Source organism: Microtus oregoni, unplaced genomic scaffold (assembly GCF_018167655.1).
Source record: "Microtus oregoni isolate MIOR12 unplaced genomic scaffold, Mior012 000046F_ref0000063, whole genome shotgun sequence".
NCBI classification, from domain to species: Eukaryota; Metazoa; Chordata; class Mammalia; order Rodentia; family Cricetidae; genus Microtus; species Microtus oregoni.
The window spans coordinates 10,021,778-10,040,687 of record NW_024543220.1 but is presented as its reverse complement, the minus strand read 5'-3'; the positions used below and the strand labels follow the sequence as shown (position 1 = coordinate 10,040,687).

At 51.9% G+C, this 18,910-nt stretch overlaps 3 protein-coding genes across 3 annotated transcripts; 2 read left to right on the top strand and 1 right to left on the bottom strand.

Annotated features, from left to right (window-relative positions):
- Positions 1-288: 288 nt before the first annotated feature.
- On the top strand, positions 289-1,535 carry Ier3 (immediate early response 3). Its single transcript, XM_041634735.1, has 2 exons — positions 289-529; positions 640-1,535. The coding sequence occupies exons 1-2, from the start codon at positions 320-322 to the stop codon at positions 910-912; spliced, it is 483 nt and encodes a 160-aa protein (XP_041490669.1). The 5' UTR covers positions 289-319; the 3' UTR covers positions 913-1,535.
- A 414-nt stretch (positions 1,536-1,949) lies between these two features.
- Positions 1,950-10,446, top strand: Flot1 (flotillin 1). Its single transcript, XM_041634725.1, has 13 exons — positions 1,950-2,128; positions 2,415-2,471; positions 2,720-2,795; positions 2,874-2,964; positions 3,129-3,272; positions 3,376-3,495; positions 3,805-3,900; positions 4,067-4,219; positions 7,743-7,924; positions 8,013-8,058; positions 8,454-8,591; positions 8,719-8,883; positions 10,181-10,446. The coding sequence occupies exons 2-13, from the start codon at positions 2,429-2,431 to the stop codon at positions 10,208-10,210; spliced, it is 1,284 nt and encodes a 427-aa protein (XP_041490659.1). The 5' UTR covers positions 1,950-2,128; positions 2,415-2,428; the 3' UTR covers positions 10,211-10,446.
- A 1,624-nt stretch (positions 10,447-12,070) lies between these two features.
- Tubb (tubulin beta class I) lies at positions 12,071-15,529 on the bottom strand. The gene is made up of 4 exons (XM_041634724.1): positions 15,300-15,529; positions 13,878-13,986; positions 13,405-13,515; positions 12,071-13,314 (listed from the first exon to the last, which is right to left on the bottom strand). Exons 1-4 carry the CDS (start codon positions 15,354-15,356, stop codon positions 12,257-12,259), a joined length of 1,335 nt encoding a protein of 444 aa, XP_041490658.1. The 5' UTR covers positions 15,357-15,529; the 3' UTR covers positions 12,071-12,256.
- Between the last annotated feature and the right edge of the window lie 3,381 nt (positions 15,530-18,910).

Below are 18,910 nucleotides of genomic sequence, written 5' to 3'. Positions count from 1 at the left end.
GGCTGAACCATCTGCTACACGTCTGAGAGCCCCCTCTAGACACCGCATGTCCGGACATGTGCTTTCTTCCAGCGATTGCACCCACCCGCATTCACTACTTCGGGGCAAAAACGTGCACTGGGGCACCTAAGGAGTAGGCAGTCAAGGCTCCACCTACACTTTTTGCTTCCTCCACGGAATTTCCAGGCCTTCGCAGCCAACTGCTCCCCAGCTGAGAAGGGCGGAGTTCCGTGGGACCGTCCCCTTCTTTGACTATATAACTAGCGCCGCCTCGCCGGAGATCTGCATTCTTCCTCGCTCTCTGCACAGCGCTGAAACTATGTGCCACTCGCGCAACCATCTCCACACCATGACTGCCCTGCGGGCCCCGGCTCCCGCTCCCTCCGCCAGCTCGGAACTCCGGCGGGGCTCCGGTCCCGAGATTTTCACCTTCGACCCTCTCCCGGAGCCGGCGGTAGCGTCCGCCACGCGTCTGAACACTTCCCGCGGACACCGAAAACGCAGCCGAAGGGTGCTCTACCCTCGAGTGGTGAGTATCGCCGGAGTGGGCATCAGAGCTCGCGTCGCTGTGGTACTTACCGGGAACAACTAGACGCGGAGACCTTGATCTGACTTTTTCCCTCTTTTATCTCTTCCCAGGTCCGGCGCCAGTTGCCAACCGAGGAACCCAACATTGCCAAGAGGGTCCTCTTTCTCCTGCTCACCATCGTCTTCTGCCAGATCTTGATGGCTGAGGAAGGTGTATCGCAGACCCTGGCCGCAGAGGATGCTACCGGTGCCGCGTCACCTGAACCCATCTCTGCGCCCGTCACTGCGCCGCCCTTCTTCGAGCCCTTCAATCTGACCTCCGAGTCCTCGGACTACGCTCTGGACCTCAAAGCTTTTCTTCAGCAACACCCAGCGGCCTTCTAAATGCGACCGGTCACACTCAGTCCGAAAAAACGAAAGAGGCACCAGCCGTACCTGGTGCGCCAGAGCGTATCCCAAACTGGGACTTATAAGGCAACGCCAGCTCAGAACACTACAGCCAAGATGCCAGTGCTTGGGGAGCCCGAGGCACCGTGCGTCCCGGCTAGACCTACTGGAGAAGGACAGAGGCCTTCCCAGTGTCCTAATGAATATTTATGTATTTATGTATATCCTCCTAGGTGAAGGAGGGGGTGTATGTAATATTTATTCTAATTTATGCAGGGGTGCGAGATATGCCCCCTTGCTGTAACACAGATGTCTGGATTATTTATTAATGAGTTATAGGGTCGGGGAGACAGAGTGGCGGGAGGGAGCACCTAGGAGTTAGACTTGGTGGTAGTTCGTAGGTTTAGGGTAACACTCCGTCTTCCAGCACCCCAACTCTGTAGTCTGTTGTAAGGCTTTCGGCAGACCCTTGGGAATCTGGCCTGTGGCCTTTGTCTCCCTGGTTGCTTCTCAGGAGCGGCTACGGGAGTCTTGGGTCCATGGATAGTCAGAGGGCGGATGTCGGGGGTCGCCTAGTATGTTCTGTGAACACGAATAAACTTGATTGCCGGTTATTATTATCAGCAGTTCTCCAAGTGTTTTTTTTTTCCCCAAGCGACCAAAAATTAAAAAGACGAAAAATAAAAAATTAAAAAAGGAGGTGGCGAGAGGATGTGACTAGGTCCCTTGTCCACACCCCTTCTTGGGGCCCGAGCTCTTTTTCTTGGAGTTCCAGACCTATATCCGGTCACCGGATGCTGTCATACATTGCTGGGTCTGCGGTTTTCCCGGTTAGCCGGTAGTGTGGTAACCTGCTTACTCACGGTGGACGGCGGGTACCCAACGACCTGACATGGAGGGCGTGGCCTCGTGGGGCGGGGCTTCCTCGGGAGCGGGGAGCTGAGTGGGGAGCGACTGGCGGCCCCCTGCACAGCAGAGAGGTGGAGTGCTGCGGACCCGAGCGGGGCCTGCCGGGAAAGGGGCGGACCGAGGGGGTTGGTCGGGGGCGGGGTCACGTCTGCTGCAGCAACAGGGTGCGGTCGGGTTGGGGGCGCCAGCGCAGCTTCCAGTTAGCTGGGTGCCCGAGCTGCCCCTGCCTCATTCTAGGGCTCTGGGCGCCTCCGCGCGCGCTTCCCAAGACCCCCCAGTAAGGTTGCTACCCGCGTAGCGGAAGGTGAGTGGGGAGGGGAGGCGGAGCCACAGGCGGCCGAGTAGAGGGGAGAATGCGGAACGGTCTGCAGACCCCTGGGCGCGGGAGAGCTTTGTGGGATGGAGGGGCTAGGGGGCGCAGGAGAGGAAGGCCGTGAGAATCAGCAGACACAAGGAAGTAGTCTCTGGGGATCTTAGGACTGTCGTGGGGCGCTTAAGGGACTGTGGCACAGGCAGAGCGTGCTCCTGATGGAGGAGGAGGTGCCACAAGGCCCCTTCCCCTCTGCAAAGGCTTTCTCTCCCTCCCCCAGCCGCAGCTTCAATCATGTTTTTCACTTGTGGCCCAAATGAGGCCATGGTGGTCTCCGGTAAGTCTTGTCCCAGCCCGTGACACCCGCTCCACCCCTAAGCCCCCCTCCTCTCCTTACCAGCCCCAACCTTCTGGCCACGCTGGGCGCAAACCACCGTGATTCCCAGCCTCTATTTTCCAAGAATGCTTTTGTAATGCTGTCCCTCAGTTCCCAGATTCTCCCTTGAGTGTGTTCCTTCCACCCATCACCCTCACCCTGTTGTCATTTTGGCTCTGCCATGGCCACATTATGCCCTCACCTTACAGGGTTCTGCAGGAGCCCCCCAGTCATGGTGGCTGGGGGCCGAGTTTTTGTCCTGCCCTGCATCCAACAAATCCAGAGGTAGGTAGTCACAGAACCCCGGGAGGCAACCGATTTTCCTCTCCGCTCTTTCCCTTACTGTCTCTCCTTTCCCCCTAGGATCTCTCTCAACACACTGACCCTCAATGTCAAGAGTGAGAAGGTCTATACCCGCCATGGGGTCCCCATCTCAGTCACGGGCATTGCCCAGGTGAGGCTATCGGAGCCTTCCTCCCAAAGCCCACACCCACCTTTCCCTGGCCACTCAGTACCTCTGACCACAGGCTTCTCTAATCTGCCTTTCTGCTGCTCTCACCTCCTCCAGCCATGCTCCCAAGGCACCCACCTTTCCTCCTCTCTCTACTGTGGCTGCAGGTGAAAATCCAGGGCCAGAACAAGGAGATGCTGGCAGCCGCCTGCCAGATGTTCCTGGGGAAGACAGAGGCCGAGATTGCCCACATTGCCCTGGAGACACTGGAGGGCCACCAGAGGGCAATCATGGCCCACATGACTGTGGAGGTGGGACTGGGGGATGCCAGGCTGAGTGGCACCTGAGGACCAGCTTGTCTGTGACAGATGATGAATCCGACCTCCTCCTTCTCCTCCTCACTCTTCTCTCTAGGAGATCTATAAGGACAGACAGAAATTCTCAGAGCAAGTTTTCAAAGTGGCCTCCTCAGACCTGGTCAACATGGGCATCAGCGTGGTTAGCTACACCTTGAAGGACATTCATGATGACCAGGTGAAAATATACAGTTGAGGCAGGCTTGGTGGCTGGAGCTCATCATCACATCCCTGGGGGTAGGTTGTGGGAACTAAGGCAGAAGGACTCCATAGGTCATCTGGGCTGCATCGTGAGTTCCAGGCCAGACAGCCAGAGCTATGTAATAGAGAGACCCTGTCTGGGAAAGCAAAGAACAAGTTTAGTGGTAAAGCACTGACCCAGGCCTGCGTGCTGGGCCTCTGGCTCAACCCCTGCACCACAGAGCAGACAGAAGCCTCGACCCCCTCTTTCAAGCCCTCCCAAGACTCTGTTTTCGTTCTCCCACAGGACTACTTGCACTCTTTGGGGAAGGCTCGTACAGCGCAAGTCCAGAAGGATGCTCGGATTGGGGAAGCAGAGGCCAAAAGAGATGCCGGGATACGGGTGAGGGAGATGGGGGCTGCTTGGTCTCCGCTGGCTTGTTAGACACCCAGTGGACAAGGGCACAAGGGGGTTTGGAGAGTCCAGCTGGGTCATTGGGGGTGACAGTAGAGACATCTGGCGGAGAGCAGGCCCTTACCCTTTGGCCTTTCTCGTTAATCTGACCTAGGAGGCTAAGGCCAAGCAGGAGAAGGTGTCTGCCCAGTGTCTTAGTGAAATAGAGATGGCCAAGGCACAGAGAGACTATGAGCTGAAGAAGGCCACCTATGACATCGAGGTCAACACCCGCCGAGCACAGGCTGACCTGGCCTATCAGCTACAGGTAAGTGGACCAAACTGGGCGAGTCTGGGCTGCCCAGTAACCCTTCTCTCTTCCGTCTGGACTGGGAGAGACTTGGATCAGTTTTGACCCATCTTCCCCATATGATCAGTGACAGAAGAGTCTCGGGCAGAGGCCGGAGAGGAAGCTCAGTTGGCAGGCATGCTCAGTGGCACACATGTGATCCCCGCACTCCCCATGCCGGAGGGACAGAGACAGGTAGATCTTGGGGGAATCACCAGTCAGCTGGGCTAGTATAAATCGTTGAACCTCAGGCCAGTTGTCTCAGTTTAAAGGTAGATGGTGCCTGGAGAGGAATGTCTTCTGGCCTCCCAAACACACATGTACAGGCACACCTATACATGCATGTGTATCTGCACACACATGTAGAATAGAGCATTCAGCTGAAAACCTCCCAAAAAAGAGCTGGGCGGTGGTGGCACACTCCTTTAATCCCAGCACTCAGGAGGCAGAGGCAGGCGGATCTTTCTGAGTTTGAGGCCAGCCTGGTCTACAGAATGAGTTCCATGACATCCAGGGCTGTTACACAGATATACCCTGTCTCAAAAAACAAACAAAATAAGAAAGAAAGAAAAAGAAAGAAAGAAAGAAAGAAAGGAAGGAAGAAAGAGCCGGGCGGTGGTGGCACACGCCTTTAATCCCAGCACTCGGGAAGCAGAGGCAGGCGGATCTCTGTGAGTTCAAGACCAGCCTGGTCTACAGAGCTAGTTCCAGGACAGGCTCCAAAGCCACAGAGAAACCCTGTCTCGAAAAACGAAAAAAAAAAAAAAACAAAAACAAAAACAAAAAAAAAAAGAAAGAAAGAAAAGCCATAAATCTGGTCGATCAAGAGGGTCACCATGTTTGGGCTAGCCTGTGCCTGTCCGTGAGGGCACCTGGCTGCAGGTAGAAGCCAGACTGATGAGCCACCCTGTGCTCCATTCACCAAGCTGTGTGTTAGGAGTCTGCACCTGTTCAGAAGAAAAGAAGTTTTCTCTCACTTGTGGAGGGTACCCCAAAACTTAATCAAAGAAGAGGGTGAGAAGGAAGCAGGCGTGGGCCTTGAATAGTAGAAAGTGTTCTATGGGCAGCCCTTTGTATTACAAGAGGAATAGCCGGTCCCTGTCATTCATGGGTTGCACAGTTGCGAATCTGGGATTAGTAGGCCCCCAATCCGTGCTTGCAGCATTCGTGTAAAGCAGAGCAGGCACGGGATGCTGAGGAATTCTAGTTCCTGAAGCCGTCTGCAGATGAGCTCAGACTAGAACATGCTGCCTTGTGTCAGCTCGTGGGCCTCAAACGATTTCACCTGGTATCATGAAGACCATTTCTGCATTTTTGGGCTTTTTGTTAGTAATCTTGCTGTTTCAAATGACTCTTGGGACTGAGGGTATAACACACACACTCACAGTGAAACAACACTCAAGTAGTACTAAAGTGCCGTGTGGGGTCCCTTAGTGCCAACGCGGTGATGAGAAACCACACCCAAGTAGTACTAAAGTGCTGGGTGGGGTCCCTTAGCGCCGACGCAGTGATGTGCCTTATGGAGAAAGTGTGTGCTCAGTTACCTTTGTTCAGACAGGAATTCAAGTACAGTGGCTACTGTTCCGCAGGAGTGCAATAGAAGGCGTCTTTATCACTGTTCTTTTGTTCTTCAAGACAGGGACTCGCTATATTCCTGTCTGGAACTGACTATATAGACCATTGACTGGCCTCAAACTCACCTGCCTCTACCCTCAACTGAGGGCTAGGATTAACATTGTGCACCACCATGTCTCACACGGTAACCCAAACCAGGCTCAAACTTGCAGTAAGCCTCCTGTTTCATCCTCTTCCTTTTTTCTTTAAGATTTGTCTTCTGTAGATGATTCTCTATTCTGCATGTACAAGTTTATACAGAAGAGGGCACCAGATACCACTGTAGATGGTTGTGCGCCACCATGTGGTTGCTGGGAACTAAACTCAGGACCTCTGGATGAGCAGCCACTGCTATTAACCTCTGAGCCACCTCTCCAGCTCCCTATTTCAGCCTCTTTACTGCAGGGATTACAGGCGTGTCCACCATGCCTAGTTTAGAAGGTATCTTTTGGGTTTTCAAGACGTGATTTCTCTGTGTAACCCTGGCTGTCCTGGAACTCATGGCTCCACCTCTGCCTCCCGAGTGCTGGGATTAGAGGCGTGTGCCACCCACCTGTCTAGAGGGTATCTTTTAAACAAAAACACTTAAAATTAAACATTGATTGGCTGATAAAGGATGTAGACTAGGCTGCTCCTTGAACTCACAGAGATCCTCCTGCCTCTGCCTCCAAATGCTGTGTTAGCCAGCTTTCTTGGGCTGCCAGCCCTCAGATCATGACATGTAGACTTACTATTAATTATGAATGCTCGACCTTAACTTAAGCCTGTTTCTGGCTAGTTTTCTATTTTTGTGTTAAAATTAGATGAACCCCTTTCTGTTCATCTCCCTGTCGCCCCAGGCTCGTTTACCTCATCTACATACAGTCTTTTCCTGCTTCCTCCATGCCTGACTGGCTGGACCCCTCCTCTCTCTGCCCGCCTGCCCTGCGTATCCTTCCTAGTCCTAGCTGTTTTCAGCTTTTTATTAGTCCAAACAGATACCTTGGGCAGGCAAGCCGAACCAGCAACACATCTTTACACAGTTAAACAAACGCAGCATAAACAAACGTGACACATCTTTACACAGTTAAACAGATATTCTACTCCACAACAGCTGGGGCTAAAGGTTCACTGCAGTCCTGTGGTAGTCAAGCACACCTTTAATCCCAGCACCAGCGCTTGGGAGGCTGAGACAGGGAAATCTCTGAGTTCAAGGCCAACGTGGTCTACAGAGTGAGTTCCAGGACAGCCAGGGCAACACAGAGAAACTCTGTCTTGAAGAACTATAAAAGTAATAATGAGAAAAAAAAAAGAGAGAAATATGAACATACACAATTTGTGGAAGCTGGTCACAGCGGTTGCTGCTAGGAAGGGAACCAAGCGGTTTGAGGCGAGAGGGAGGGGGAGCCACTTTTTCCCTATCTACTTCTTTTGAATTTATTTTGTGTGCAAAAGATGGGGAAAAAATACCTGCTGGCAGGGTGGAAAAGGTGGTAGTGACCATTGAGCTTCCCCTAAGAATCGCTGCAGAGGGAAGTGTGCACAGGTCTGTGGAGGTAGAAGATGATCACTAGGGGCTCAGTGTACTCTAGAGAGTTACCCAAGTGGAAGACCTGGGAGGGACGCTTAGTTTTACCCAAGGGAGGCCCGGTACCTGGTCACAACCTTACAACCTTACCCATTCTAATGCTAAGGCCTTTACCTGCTCTTAATTCTGTCCCTGAAATGGATCCCAGTACCCAGTTGACTGAGCAGACCAGGAAGTGACTTCATGGGCCTTTTCCACGCCGTACCGCTGGCTTTTCTGCCGGGCTCGGTGTGTGTGTGGAGGGGTGGGGTATTAGGGCATCTAAGGGACGGGTAGGGCATCTGCTCCCCAGCCCTGCCTAGAGTGCCCCTTGCCCTCTAGGTGGCCAAGACCAAGCAGCAGATCGAGGAGCAGCGGGTGCAGGTGCAGGTGGTGGAGCGCGCCCAGCAGGTGGCAGTGCAGGAGCAGGAAATCGCTCGGCGAGAGAAGGAGCTGGAGGCCCGCGTACGCAAGCCTGCGGAGGCTGAGCGCTACCGGCTTGAACGCCTGGCGGAAGCAGAGAAGTAACGCCCCTTTCCCGCGCCCCTCCTGCCCCCTTGACAGGCAGGCAAGGTGGGTCCTGCAATGAGCCCACTTCCCTTCTATCCCCAGGGCCCAGCTGATCATGCAGGCAGAGGCCGAAGCTGAGTCTGTGAGGGTGAGTTAGGGCATGGCTCCTGTTTGGCACAGGGAAGGGCTTGGTCAGGGTTTCTTATTCCTTTTTGCTTGTTTTGGGTTTTTGAGACTGTCTCACTGTGTAAAACAGCAGACTGGGTTCAAATTCACACAGATCCGCCCTCCTCTTCCTCCCAAGTTCTGGGATTAAAGGCATGCTCAATTGCACCCAGCTGTCTATTTTTTTGTTGTTTAATATGGAGGACAGGATGGTGCATGTACCAGATCTCTTCTTCCATACATGTGAGTCCCGGGGATTTTGACTTAGGTTGTTGACCTTGCCGACAAGCACTTTACCCTTTGAGTCAACTCATTGGCCTCGGAATTTCATATTCTTAAAGAGTGCCGTCATTCTCAAATACCCTGTACCCTCTACAGATGCGTGGGGAAGCTGAGGCCTTTGCCATAGCGGCGCGCGCCCGTGCGGAGGCTGAGCAAATGGCTAAGAAGGCAGAAGCCTTCCAGATGTACCAGGAGGCTGCCCAGCTGGACATGCTGCTAGAGAAGCTGCCCCAGGTCTGGGAGTGGGTGGGGCTCTGGGAGAGGGGTGTCAACTGTAAGCCAGCGACCAGAGTGAGGAATTCCGGTCAGTAGTTGGGCGAGTTTGATGGGCAGTGTGGTCTGAGCTATCTGTACTCACCAGGTGGCAGAAGAGATCAGTGGTCCCCTGACCTCAGCCAATAAGATTACGCTGGTATCTAGTGGAAGTGGAACAATGGGGGCAGCCAAAGTGACTGGGGAAGTCCTGGACATCCTAAGCCGCTTGCCAGAGAGTGTGGAGAGACTCACGGGCGTCAGCATCTCCCAGGTGAGGGTGGATGCCGCACGCGCGCGCGCGCGTGTGTGTGTGTGTGTGTGTGTGAGTGTGTGATGTGATACAGTAGGCTAAGTGCTTGATGGGCATCCAGGAGCCCAGGAAATCACAGACGGTGCTTCCTTGGTGCCCAAGTCACCCTGCTGAGGACCCAGGTTCAATTCCCAGAACCTACCATGTCAGGTTCTTTCTTGCTTGGCAAGTTCCAGGCCAGTGAGACCCTGACAACAAATTGGTGAACAGTGCTTGAGGAACAGCAGCTGCGGTTATTCTTCACCTTCCAGACACGAGAACTCCCTCCAGCTTGTTAAATAGTGTGCCCCTCCCCCCACGGCTGGGAAGCAGAACTTCAGCCAGACTGCCTGGGCACCACAGGAGAGCAGAGAATTGGCTGCTGCCTGGTGATAGCTCATTTCATGGCAATCATTGCTTTCCTTGAGTTTACCCACTGTGGGTTACGGCAAAGGTCAGAATGATGTAAGTCACAGCCCCCTTGCCGGGGCATTGGGGAGATTGCCTCCAGAGTGCCACAAAAACATGTAGTTGGGTGTAGTAATATAAACTCTAATCTCTGCACACGGGGGGCAAAAGCAGGCTGGTCTGTAAACAAAAACATGTAGCTGGGTGTAGTAGTATAAACCTCTAATCTCTGCACACAGGGGGCAGAAGAAGGCTGATCTGTGAGTTTGAGGCCATCTGGGGCCACATAGTGTGACCCTGTTTGGGAGGCTATTCTGAAACTCACTCTGTATACCAAGCTGGCTTCAGACTCAGAGATCCACCTACCTCTGCCTCCTCAGTGCTGGGGATAAAGGCGGGCACCCCCACTGCCAGGCAAGACCCTGTCTTGTTGTGTTTTTTGAATTAGGGTTTCACTGTGTAGCTTTGGAGCCTATCCTTGAACTCAAGAGATTCACCTGTCTCTGCCTCCCAAGTGCTGAGATTAAAGGTGTGAGCTACCACTGCCAGGCTAAAACCATCTTAAAAATAAAAGCAACCTTCACCAAGCTGGGTTTGTTGGACCATCCTTGAAGCCTGAGCTAGGATCCTTGCTATGGAGAGTATGCAAAGCTCTGGTCCCTCTGACCTTCAGTGACAGATCTCCCTGACTACATTGATGCCTGAACTTGCTTTGTAGACCAGACTGGCCTTAAACTCAGAGATCTGAGTAGATGCCACCTCGCCTAACAAGACCGTTGGCCTTTTCAGTGCCCTCCTGAACCCATCCTTCCAAGTGGTTGCTGGGGAGAGCAGGTACCTAGTCCCACGAGTGCCTTTTTTTTCCCTCTAGGTGAATCACAAGCCTTTGCGCACAGCGTGAGCCATCAGCTGCAGTGGCCATTGCATGCACCTCTCCTGGCCCTGAGCATGCCTCTGGCAGAGGTGCACCATATCTCCTTGCCAAAGTCTGTGCCTTGCCTTGGAGGGGTCTGCTCCCTTCTCAGCCCATTGCCAGCACCCAGATTTTCAAAATCTGGTGTCTGGCACCAGATTTTACAGATCCCACTTAAGCCCATCCCAACTATTTAACTTCCTGATTAAACTAGACTGTGTGAACCTGTTTGGAGGCTTCTTTCTTCACCAACACCAAAATGACCCTTGTTAAATAACCAAGTACTGAGTTTGCAGCATGCCAGAAGCATGAGAATCACAAATTCCACATCAGCCTGAACTACCCAGCAAGAACCCAACTCACTGGAAATGGGCTGTGGGGCACACCGGGCATCAGACTCCTGCAAGCAAGAAGACACCATCTGGGGTATCACAGCAAATACCAGAGTTCATGACATGGTCTTCATCTGTAACCCTAACATCCTGCTTTATACATTCAAAGCCCATTATGCTATACAACTAGCATTGTGGTAGCTCCAGCCTGCAGAGACAAAACCCCTGACCACCTATGGCTTTCTGACCAGAGGTAAAGGAATCACAGGTTAAAACCTAGTGGTGGCAGTGTACTCCTTAATGCCTGATGCTGAGAGGCAGAGCCAACCTGATCTAGAGTTCCAGGACAGCCAAGGCTACAGAGAAACCTGGGGAGGTGGGGGACTAGCCCCAGAGGGATCTGGAATGGGCTAGAAGTTTGAAAATGGAACATGGGAGTCAATTCACAGGCACTAATATGGCCCAAGCAGCTCTGCACCCCACCACCCTCTGCTGAGTGCTGGCATTTGAGGTTTACCTAACCTTGCTTTACTAGTTGTCTTCCCCCTCCCCCAGAGAGCTAGCCGTCACCAGCAAACTGCTGGGCATGCAAAGGCAGACCTAATCACCTAGTTAAGGGTAGCCTGGGCACATTAGGTCAGTGCTAGAGCATAGGGCACTGTCTGATAGGATGGGACACTTTGCTTACCAAGAATTCGAGATAAAATGAAGTCCCGTGACATCCCCATGCGCTGGGCCCCAATGCCTCTACCGTGACTTGACCTCAACCTGAATGACCACACCTCACAACGCCTCGACCGACCGTGACTTGACCTAACCCTGAATGATCACACCTCACACCTTTTTTCCAACTCCCATTTATTTGTCGGCTCTTGGGGCAATGTCATCTTTTCAATATGAAAAAAAAGCAGCCAAGTTCAACACAAAAAAGAAGGGTAGGACCAAACCAGGAAGAAAATGGCAGAAGCAGAGACAGGTCCCAGATACCCCGGTGGCAGCACACCTTTCCAGGTTTGGAGGTCAATGGACGGGGCGGTTTCTGGACAGCCAGAGACCAAGGCTCTGTTCCACTCCCACCTTAGAGAAAGAAGGAATACAGGGAAGACACCTCCAATGGCAGATTTGGCTCAGGACAGCTGGAGGTTATAAATGGAGATAATACTGTTAATCCTTCCCCTGAGGCTGAGAGATGAGGCAGAGAAAAACCTGTCAATTGAAAAAGCCTCAGTGGATTCCCTTGTGGAAATGGCCTTGACTGGAAAACCCACCCCCCTCTTCCCAGTGACCTCTACCTGGCACCCTTCCCTTCCTGATCTCCTTAACTTTAGGATGGTGGCCACTATCTGTGTCTTTAGTAATGGACTTGTTCTAGGCGGACTCTGGAGCAGAACTCAGGTTCCTGGGGAATATAATGGAAACATTGACAGTCATGAGAAATGGGTACCAGAAGGTAACAGGGCAACACTCAGAATGGCAGAAGTGTAGGTTTGTCAGAGTGGAAAAGAGAAAGGAGACATTCCACAAACAAATATTTATTGAGCGCCTACTGTGTGCTGGGCACCGTTCACTTCCCCCCCGCCCCAGTGAAAAAAACGAAAAAACAGGACAGAGGCAGCAGAAAGAAAACTCTGAAGGAGAAAAATGGGCAGCTGAAGAAAGCTGAGGGAACTAAGCAGCCTGAGGTGATGCGGGGCTCTCTGCCTTAGGCCTCTTCTTCTGCCTCCTCCCCGAAATCCTCCTCCTCTTCCGCAGTGGCATCCTGGTACTGCTGGTACTCTGAGACGAGGTCATTCATGTTGCTCTCGGCTTCGGTGAACTCCATCTCGTCCATGCCCTCACCTGTGTACCAGTGGAGGAAGGCCTTCCGGCGGAACATGGCTGTGAACTGCTCCGAGATGCGCTTGAAGAGCTCCTGGATGGCCGTGCTGTTTCCGATGAAGGTGACTGCCATCTTGAGGCCGCGGGGTGGGATGTCACAGACCGCCGTCTTGACATTGTTGGGGATCCATTCCACAAAGTAGCTGCTATTCTTATTCTGCACGTTGAGCATTTGCTCATCTACCTCCTTCATGGACATCCGCCCGCGGAAGACAGCTGCAACGGTGAGGTATCGGCCATGGCGGGGGTCGCAGGCAGCCATCATATTCTTGGCATCGAAGACCTGCTGGGTAAGTTCAGGCACAGTGAGGGCCCGGTACTGCTGGCTTCCACGGCTGGTGAGCGGGGCAAAGCCGGGCATGAAGAAGTGGAGACGCGGGAAGGGCACCATGTTGACAGCCAACTTTCGGAGGTCAGCATTGAGCTGGCCCGGGAAGCGGAGGCAGGTGGTGACACCGCTCATGGTGGCAGAGACAAGGTGGTTCAGGTCTCCGTAGGTTGGCGTGGTGAGCTTGAGGGTACGGAAGCAGATGTCATAGAGGGCCTCGTTGTCAATGCAGTAGGTCTCATCAGTGTTTTCAACCAGCTGATGGACGGAGAGGGTGGCGTTATAGGGCTCAACCACGGTGTCGGACACTTTGGGTGAAGGCACCACGCTGAAGGTATTCATGATACGGTCGGGGTACTCTTCTCGGATCTTGCTGATGAGCAGGGTGCCCATGCCAGAGCCTGTGCCTCCACCCAGAGAGTGGGTCAGCTGAAAGCCCTGCAGGCAGTCACAGCTCTCTGCCTCCTTCCGCACCACATCCAGAACGGAGTCAACCAACTCAGCTCCCTCTGTGTAGTGACCCTTAGCCCAGTTGTTGCCTGCCCCAGACTGACCTGGAATGTGGACATGAATGAATATCACTAATCTTCCAACTTTTGGAATAATCCCCCTTGGTATATGAAAATAAATTTTATGTAACTCACCAAAAACAAAGTTGTCTGGTCTGAAGATCTGGCCAAAAGGACCTGATCGAACGGAGTCCATGGTCCCGGGTTCTAGATCCACCAAGATAGCTCGAGGGACATACTTGCCACCTAAAGAGATTCAAGTAGACGTTTGAGAGCCCTCTGCAGTGAAGATCAATTTTGGGTGGGAAATGCCACAAACCACTAAACTTGTCATTCCAAGAACTGCCACCTGGTGGCAGTAGAGCTCATCTCTGGCCCCTTATGGTGGGTGTCTAATGGAAAAGGGAGATTCTTCATGCAAACGGTTTAAGTTATTTAATGTAGGAAATCAGGGCATGGGGATGCCGCCTTTACGTCCTGCCCTTGGGAGGTAACCCGATCTTTGTAAGTTCCAGACTGCAAAATCAGACCCTGTCTCGATAGCGTAGGGTTTAAAAATACCCGGGAAATGTGTTAACAGCGAAAAAGGAGCGGATTTTCGCCCTTACCTGTGGCTTCATTGTAGTAGACGGAGATTCGGTCCAGCTGCAGGTCGCTGTCACCGTGGTAGGTACCGGTGGGGTCGATGCCGTGTTCATCGCTTATCACCTCCCAGAACTGCACAGGGAAGAGCAATGAGCCGTCAATGGCTCAAGTCCTAAGGGATGACTCCTCGCCCGCATTTCAATTCTAGACATGCTCAAACGAAGCAGAGGTGCAGAAACTGCAATCCCGTTATCTGCCTGCCGAACCTCCACCAGGGAAAAAAATCACCGCATTTGTGGCTAGAATTAAGTTCAGGGGGCTGAGAGTTGCGAGCATTCATATGGACGGACGGACTGGACAGCCACCCGCCCATTTGACCAGCACCCAGCCAAGCGCTTCAGGATGGGCACCGCCCCTCTAGGCCTGCACAAAAGAGGTTGGGGGGGGGGGGGGAGAAAGGTGCGGCCACTGCAGTCGCCCACCCCTTACGCGTTCCACGTGACTGCGGTGGCGGTCCGGTCTTCCAGCAGCCCACAAAGGCGGGAGCAGCGTGGGCGGGGCCTGGCACGAGGGGCGGGACCAGTACGCCCCCGCCGGCTAAGGCTGCATTGTCCCTGCGCGCCACGGGCGGTAGCCCCGCCCCCGGAGGGTCCCACCCTTCGGCTACAATTTAGCGGCCGCACTTCCTCCTCCCCACCCCTCCCCCGCTACATTGTAATTGCGCGCAAAAGAAAAAAAAAAGCATGGCTGCAGATTTTTTTTCCTTTGCTAGCTTCCCTCTCCTAAATAGTCTCTCGCACACACACTTCGTTCCGAGACTTATAGACACACAAGCCTCTCACTTTTCCATGAGGTCACACCCTAAGATTTCTTAAAGGCAATGAAAAGTAAAAGTAGCCCCCACACAGAACCATCATCTACCTAGAAGCTAAATCAAGCCTGGGGGTGGTGAATGCTCTTCGGTCTCCAAGCCTTTGTTGAGAGGTAACGCGCACCGGACCACGTCGTAGGGATCTCCGCAGCTGCCCGCCCAACCTCTCCCCTTCCCCCTCCAGCCCTGCTCCACTAAGGCCCTCCAGGCGAGGTGGGGGTGGCGCAAGGGGAAAACCTCGCTTCGGCTTTGTCTCGGATCGTTTCCGCATCCCTCCTCTCCAGTTCTCGAACCGTTAGAAAACCCCTCTAAATAGGTACTTTACAGTTCCACAGACTCCCGGTTCCCTAAATACTTAAGTCTCTTTTAACAGCTTTCCGAAAATGTGCCCAAAAAAATATTTCTCAATTTCTCAGCATCAGAATGCTAGCCACAAATATGGGCTATATTCATACGTGCAAAACTTTAAGGGGCAAAGCTAACGAATGGAGAATGCAAGCCACTGGTAACATTACCCATGACTAACCTGGATTTTTCGTGTTCACATATTTCACCTAAATTTTAAAATCCTTACCTTAGCACCGATCTGGTTGCCACACTGTCCGGCCTGGATGTGCACGATTTCCCTCATGGCTTTAAGATAGGTACCGAGCAAGAAAAGATAATTATTTTTCTTTCTGGGCTGGTCTCAGGCTGAAAGGATGGAACGTGGCCCCGGAGGCTGCAGCAGCGAGATGCGACCACGACCGCAGGAAGGTTCTAAGAGGCAGGAGAGGCCGGCGAGCGCAGGAGGGAAGGCGCGCAGGGCGGGGCGCGCGTTCGCGCGGTCGGGGGCGGGAGATAGGCGGGAGCCCCTGGTCGCAGACAAAGCATCTCCAGCCCGGCGCTGATTCGACCACTCGATCACGTGCGAGACGACCATTGGTCTAGGAGCCAGTGGCGAGCGCAGTCCTTTTCGGGAGTTGTAGTTCTCTATTGTTGTCCACGCTGCAAAATGAAGTTAGGCATGGGTGGGTACTGTGGGAGGCTTAGTGGGTAGCTTGCGCGTGGGTGTGATTGTATTTATTTTTAAGGGAAAGTGACCTCTCACGAGATTCCTGTCCTCTAGTCCTGAGAGAGGTTTTTTGTGCTAAGAAGTTTTGGGAGGTCTGAGGTGTCCTCAATTGGGAGATGGGATAGGCACGCCCAGCAAGCTGCCCACCGCAGTAGATCTATCTGGTCAGGGCAGACTGCATAGCTCAGCGGAAAGTCCCGAGAAATGTGGCGTCCTGCCCTGATACATACTATCTAGCTCTTTGTGGTCCCAAGACAGGAACTTCAGTAAGCACCACTCACTCCCTCGCATCCCTCCTGTTTCTAAGGGAGTTGTCCCAAGGATGTTTCGAAAGAGAAACAAAATTGCAAGGACTTTTCAGACTAGAAATGTTGCCTGGGAGGGATGCTCATAAAGGGTGAAGGTGTAAATCTGTGCTTGGGGGTGGTGAGGTGGGGTTGAGCCTTTAGGACCACGGTGAAGACATCCTGGTCTTCTTGTCATTATAGATTGTGAATTAGAATTCATAATTGAATATCAGCGTCTTCTGGTGCCTTTCAAGACACCTGGGTTTTTGGTTGGTTGATTTTATTCACTAGGCGTGGCTGTGGCAGAATCCTGCAATTGTGAAAAAGGGGATAGGGGAACTGAATGGACTCAGATCAGAGCCCATAAGCTTCCCAGGGTTTCATCTGATAGAAACTAAGTACCCAAAAAGCTGTAAAGGGAGCCAGGCAGTGGTGGCGCTCGCCTTTAATCCCAGCGCAGAAAACAAAATGATTAACTAGAGTCTGAACAGGTGTGGTTCGCACTGGTGTTTTCCAATTTAGAGGCAGAAGGATCTAAGGAAGTTCAAGGTCAACCTGGGCTAATTAAGAGAGTTCCTAGACAGCCCGAGGTGCAGCTTCAGACTGTAAAATTAGCTCGTGCCCAACTTCCCAAGCAGTAGGGAGGTTGAAGCAGGATTCTTTTTTTTTTTTAATAATTATTTATTTATTATGTATACAATATTCTGTCTGTGTGTATGCCTGCATGCCAGAAGAGGGCACCAGACCCCATTACAGATGGTTGTGAGCCACCATGTGGTTGCTGGGAATTGAACTCAGGACCTTTGGAATAGCAGGCAATGCTCTTAACCTCTGAGCCATCTCTCCAGCCCCTGAAGCAGGATTCTTGACGTTGAAGGCTAACCTGGTCTACAAAATGAGAGTCTGTCTTGAAAACAAAACACATTCAGCTGGAGAGATGACTCAGCAATTAAGAGTATTTGCTGTTTTCGAGAAGACCCAGGTTCAATTCCCATCACCCACAGAAAGGCTTTCAACTATCCATGAGTCCAGTTTCAAGGGACCCAACACCCTTTTCTGTCCTCTGCAGGCACGTGGAACACAAATAGTGCACAGACAGCTATCCAAGCAAGGTACTAATACACATAAATATCTCTTTTTAAAAAATAGGAAACCGGGGGCTGGAGAGATGGCTCAGAGGTTAAGAGCACTGACTGTTCTTCTAGAGGTCCTGAGTTCAATTCCCAGCAACCACATGGTGGCTCACAACCATCTATAATGAGATCTGGTGCCCTCTTCTGGTGTGCAGACAGAACGCTGTATACATAATTAATAAATAAAAACTTAAAAAAAAATAGGAAATCGGGCAGTGGTGGCGCACCCCTTTAATCCCAGCACTCGGGAGGCAGAGGCAGGCGGATCTCTGTGAGTTCAAGGCCAACCTGGTCAACAGAGCAAGTTCCAGGACGAGCTCCAAAGCTACCGAGAAACCCCGTCTCGAAAAACCAAAAGAAAATGAGGAAAGCCGCATACGCCTTTAATCCCAGCACTCAGGATGATCTTTGTGAGCTCTAGGCCAGCTCTGGTCTCCTGGACATGCTCTAAAGCTACAGAGACACCCTGTCTCAAAAAACAAAAACAAACAAAAAAAAAAAAAGGAAATGAGGCTGGAGCGATGGGTCAGTGGTTAAGAGCACTGGCTGTTCTTTCAGAGGACTTGAGTTCAATTCCCAGCATCCACATGCAGCTCACAACTGTCTTTAACTCCAGTTCCAGGGGATCTGATACCTTTATAGCAACACATAAAGTTAAATGAAGTATTTAATAGAGAGCTGTGATAAGCAGTATGTAGAAGTGTTTTGGCCCAGACAAAGGCTGGAGGACCAGGGAGTTCGAGGCTGACCTGATGTGTCAGTTCTAAGCTTCACTATGCACATCGGTGAGGTACACAGTGAGACCCTTTCTCTGTCAGAAAGAAAATGTATCAAAAACATTGTTAATATTCAATCAATACCCAGATCAAGTCATCTTTTAAATAAAAGAACACTAAATAGCACTAATGTCGCCTTGTTCATTAAAAAATGTTTTGATTTTGGTGATGCTAACAATAAAAGTAATTACTTTTGGTTTCTTGAATTTGAATTTGTCCCATAAACAGTAGGAACATGGGGAAGGAATCCAACTTAGAGCTTCAACGTGTGCCGATTTTATTGTGAACATACCGAGAGATAACCGATGGGAAAGAACTCTAAACTACCCAAGTCCAATTTCTTGCTATGCTTTCATCTTTTATTATGATAATGAAACAAATTGTTTTATCATATTTTTCCCTTTTCCGTGTTTTGAAAGATGACACCTTTGAAGTTTTAGCAAAACAGTTTGCCTAGCCACGTTTGTTTTATTTAGGATTTTCCATTTAGGAAGGTGACCTCAAAATGTCCGTAATCTTAGACATATATATATATATATTTCTACTAAGTAGTCCAAACCAAAAAGAAATGAAATTCCTCTGCAATGGAGAGTTCTCAAGAGTCACGCCTACGGGCAGTTTTCCAATCTGCAACCTCCAGCCACGACTGCAGCCTGCAACCCCTCATTTCTCTTGAGCCGGCCGGCGCCATTTCTGGGATGACCGAGAAGGGCGCTCTGGCCCCGGGACGACGTCGACGGTACAGCCCTTCTAGCCGCCGGCAACTGGCGCCAGACTCTCTGGTAGGCATTTGGAAATCTGCGCGGGAAGTGTGCGGGTGGATGACGTCGCGCCGGTGGGTTGGGCCAGGGCGCTGGCCAATCACCGGGCCGGGTTCTTAGGTTCCCACCCCTTCCCGCCCCCCGCGTTTCCTCCGGCGTGTTTCCCGCCGCTAG

What these genes read in the sequence shown, in the direction of transcription:
- Ier3 (XM_041634735.1), top strand. Translation starts at nt 320, where the DNA reads ATGTGCCACTCGCGCAACCATCTCCACACCATGACTGCCCTGCGGGCC. An exon ending in GGGTGCTCTACCCTCGAGTG is followed by an intron (nt 530 to 639) that starts GTGAGTATCGCC and finishes ATCTCTTCCCAG; the next exon opens with GTCCGGCGCCAGTTGCCAAC.
- Flot1 (XM_041634725.1), top strand. Translation starts at nt 2,429, where the DNA reads ATGTTTTTCACTTGTGGCCCAAATGAGGCCATGGTGGTCTCCG. An exon ending in TGAGGCCATGGTGGTCTCCG is followed by an intron (nt 2,472 to 2,719) that starts GTAAGTCTTGTC and finishes CTCACCTTACAG; the next exon opens with GGTTCTGCAGGAGCCCCCCA. An exon ending in CCGAAGCTGAGTCTGTGAGG is followed by an intron (nt 8,059 to 8,453) that starts GTGAGTTAGGGC and finishes TACCCTCTACAG; the next exon opens with ATGCGTGGGGAAGCTGAGGC.
- Tubb (XM_041634724.1), bottom strand. Translation starts at nt 15,356, where the DNA reads ATGAGGGAAATCGTGCACATCCAGGCCGGACAGTGTGGCAACCAGATC. An exon ending in GCAACCAGATCGGTGCTAAG is followed by an intron (nt 13,987 to 15,299) that starts GTAAGGATTTTA and finishes TTCCCTGTGCAG; the next exon opens with TTCTGGGAGGTGATAAGCGA. An exon ending in CTACTACAATGAAGCCACAG is followed by an intron (nt 13,516 to 13,877) that starts GTAAGGGCGAAA and finishes GAATCTCTTTAG; the next exon opens with GTGGCAAGTATGTCCCTCGA.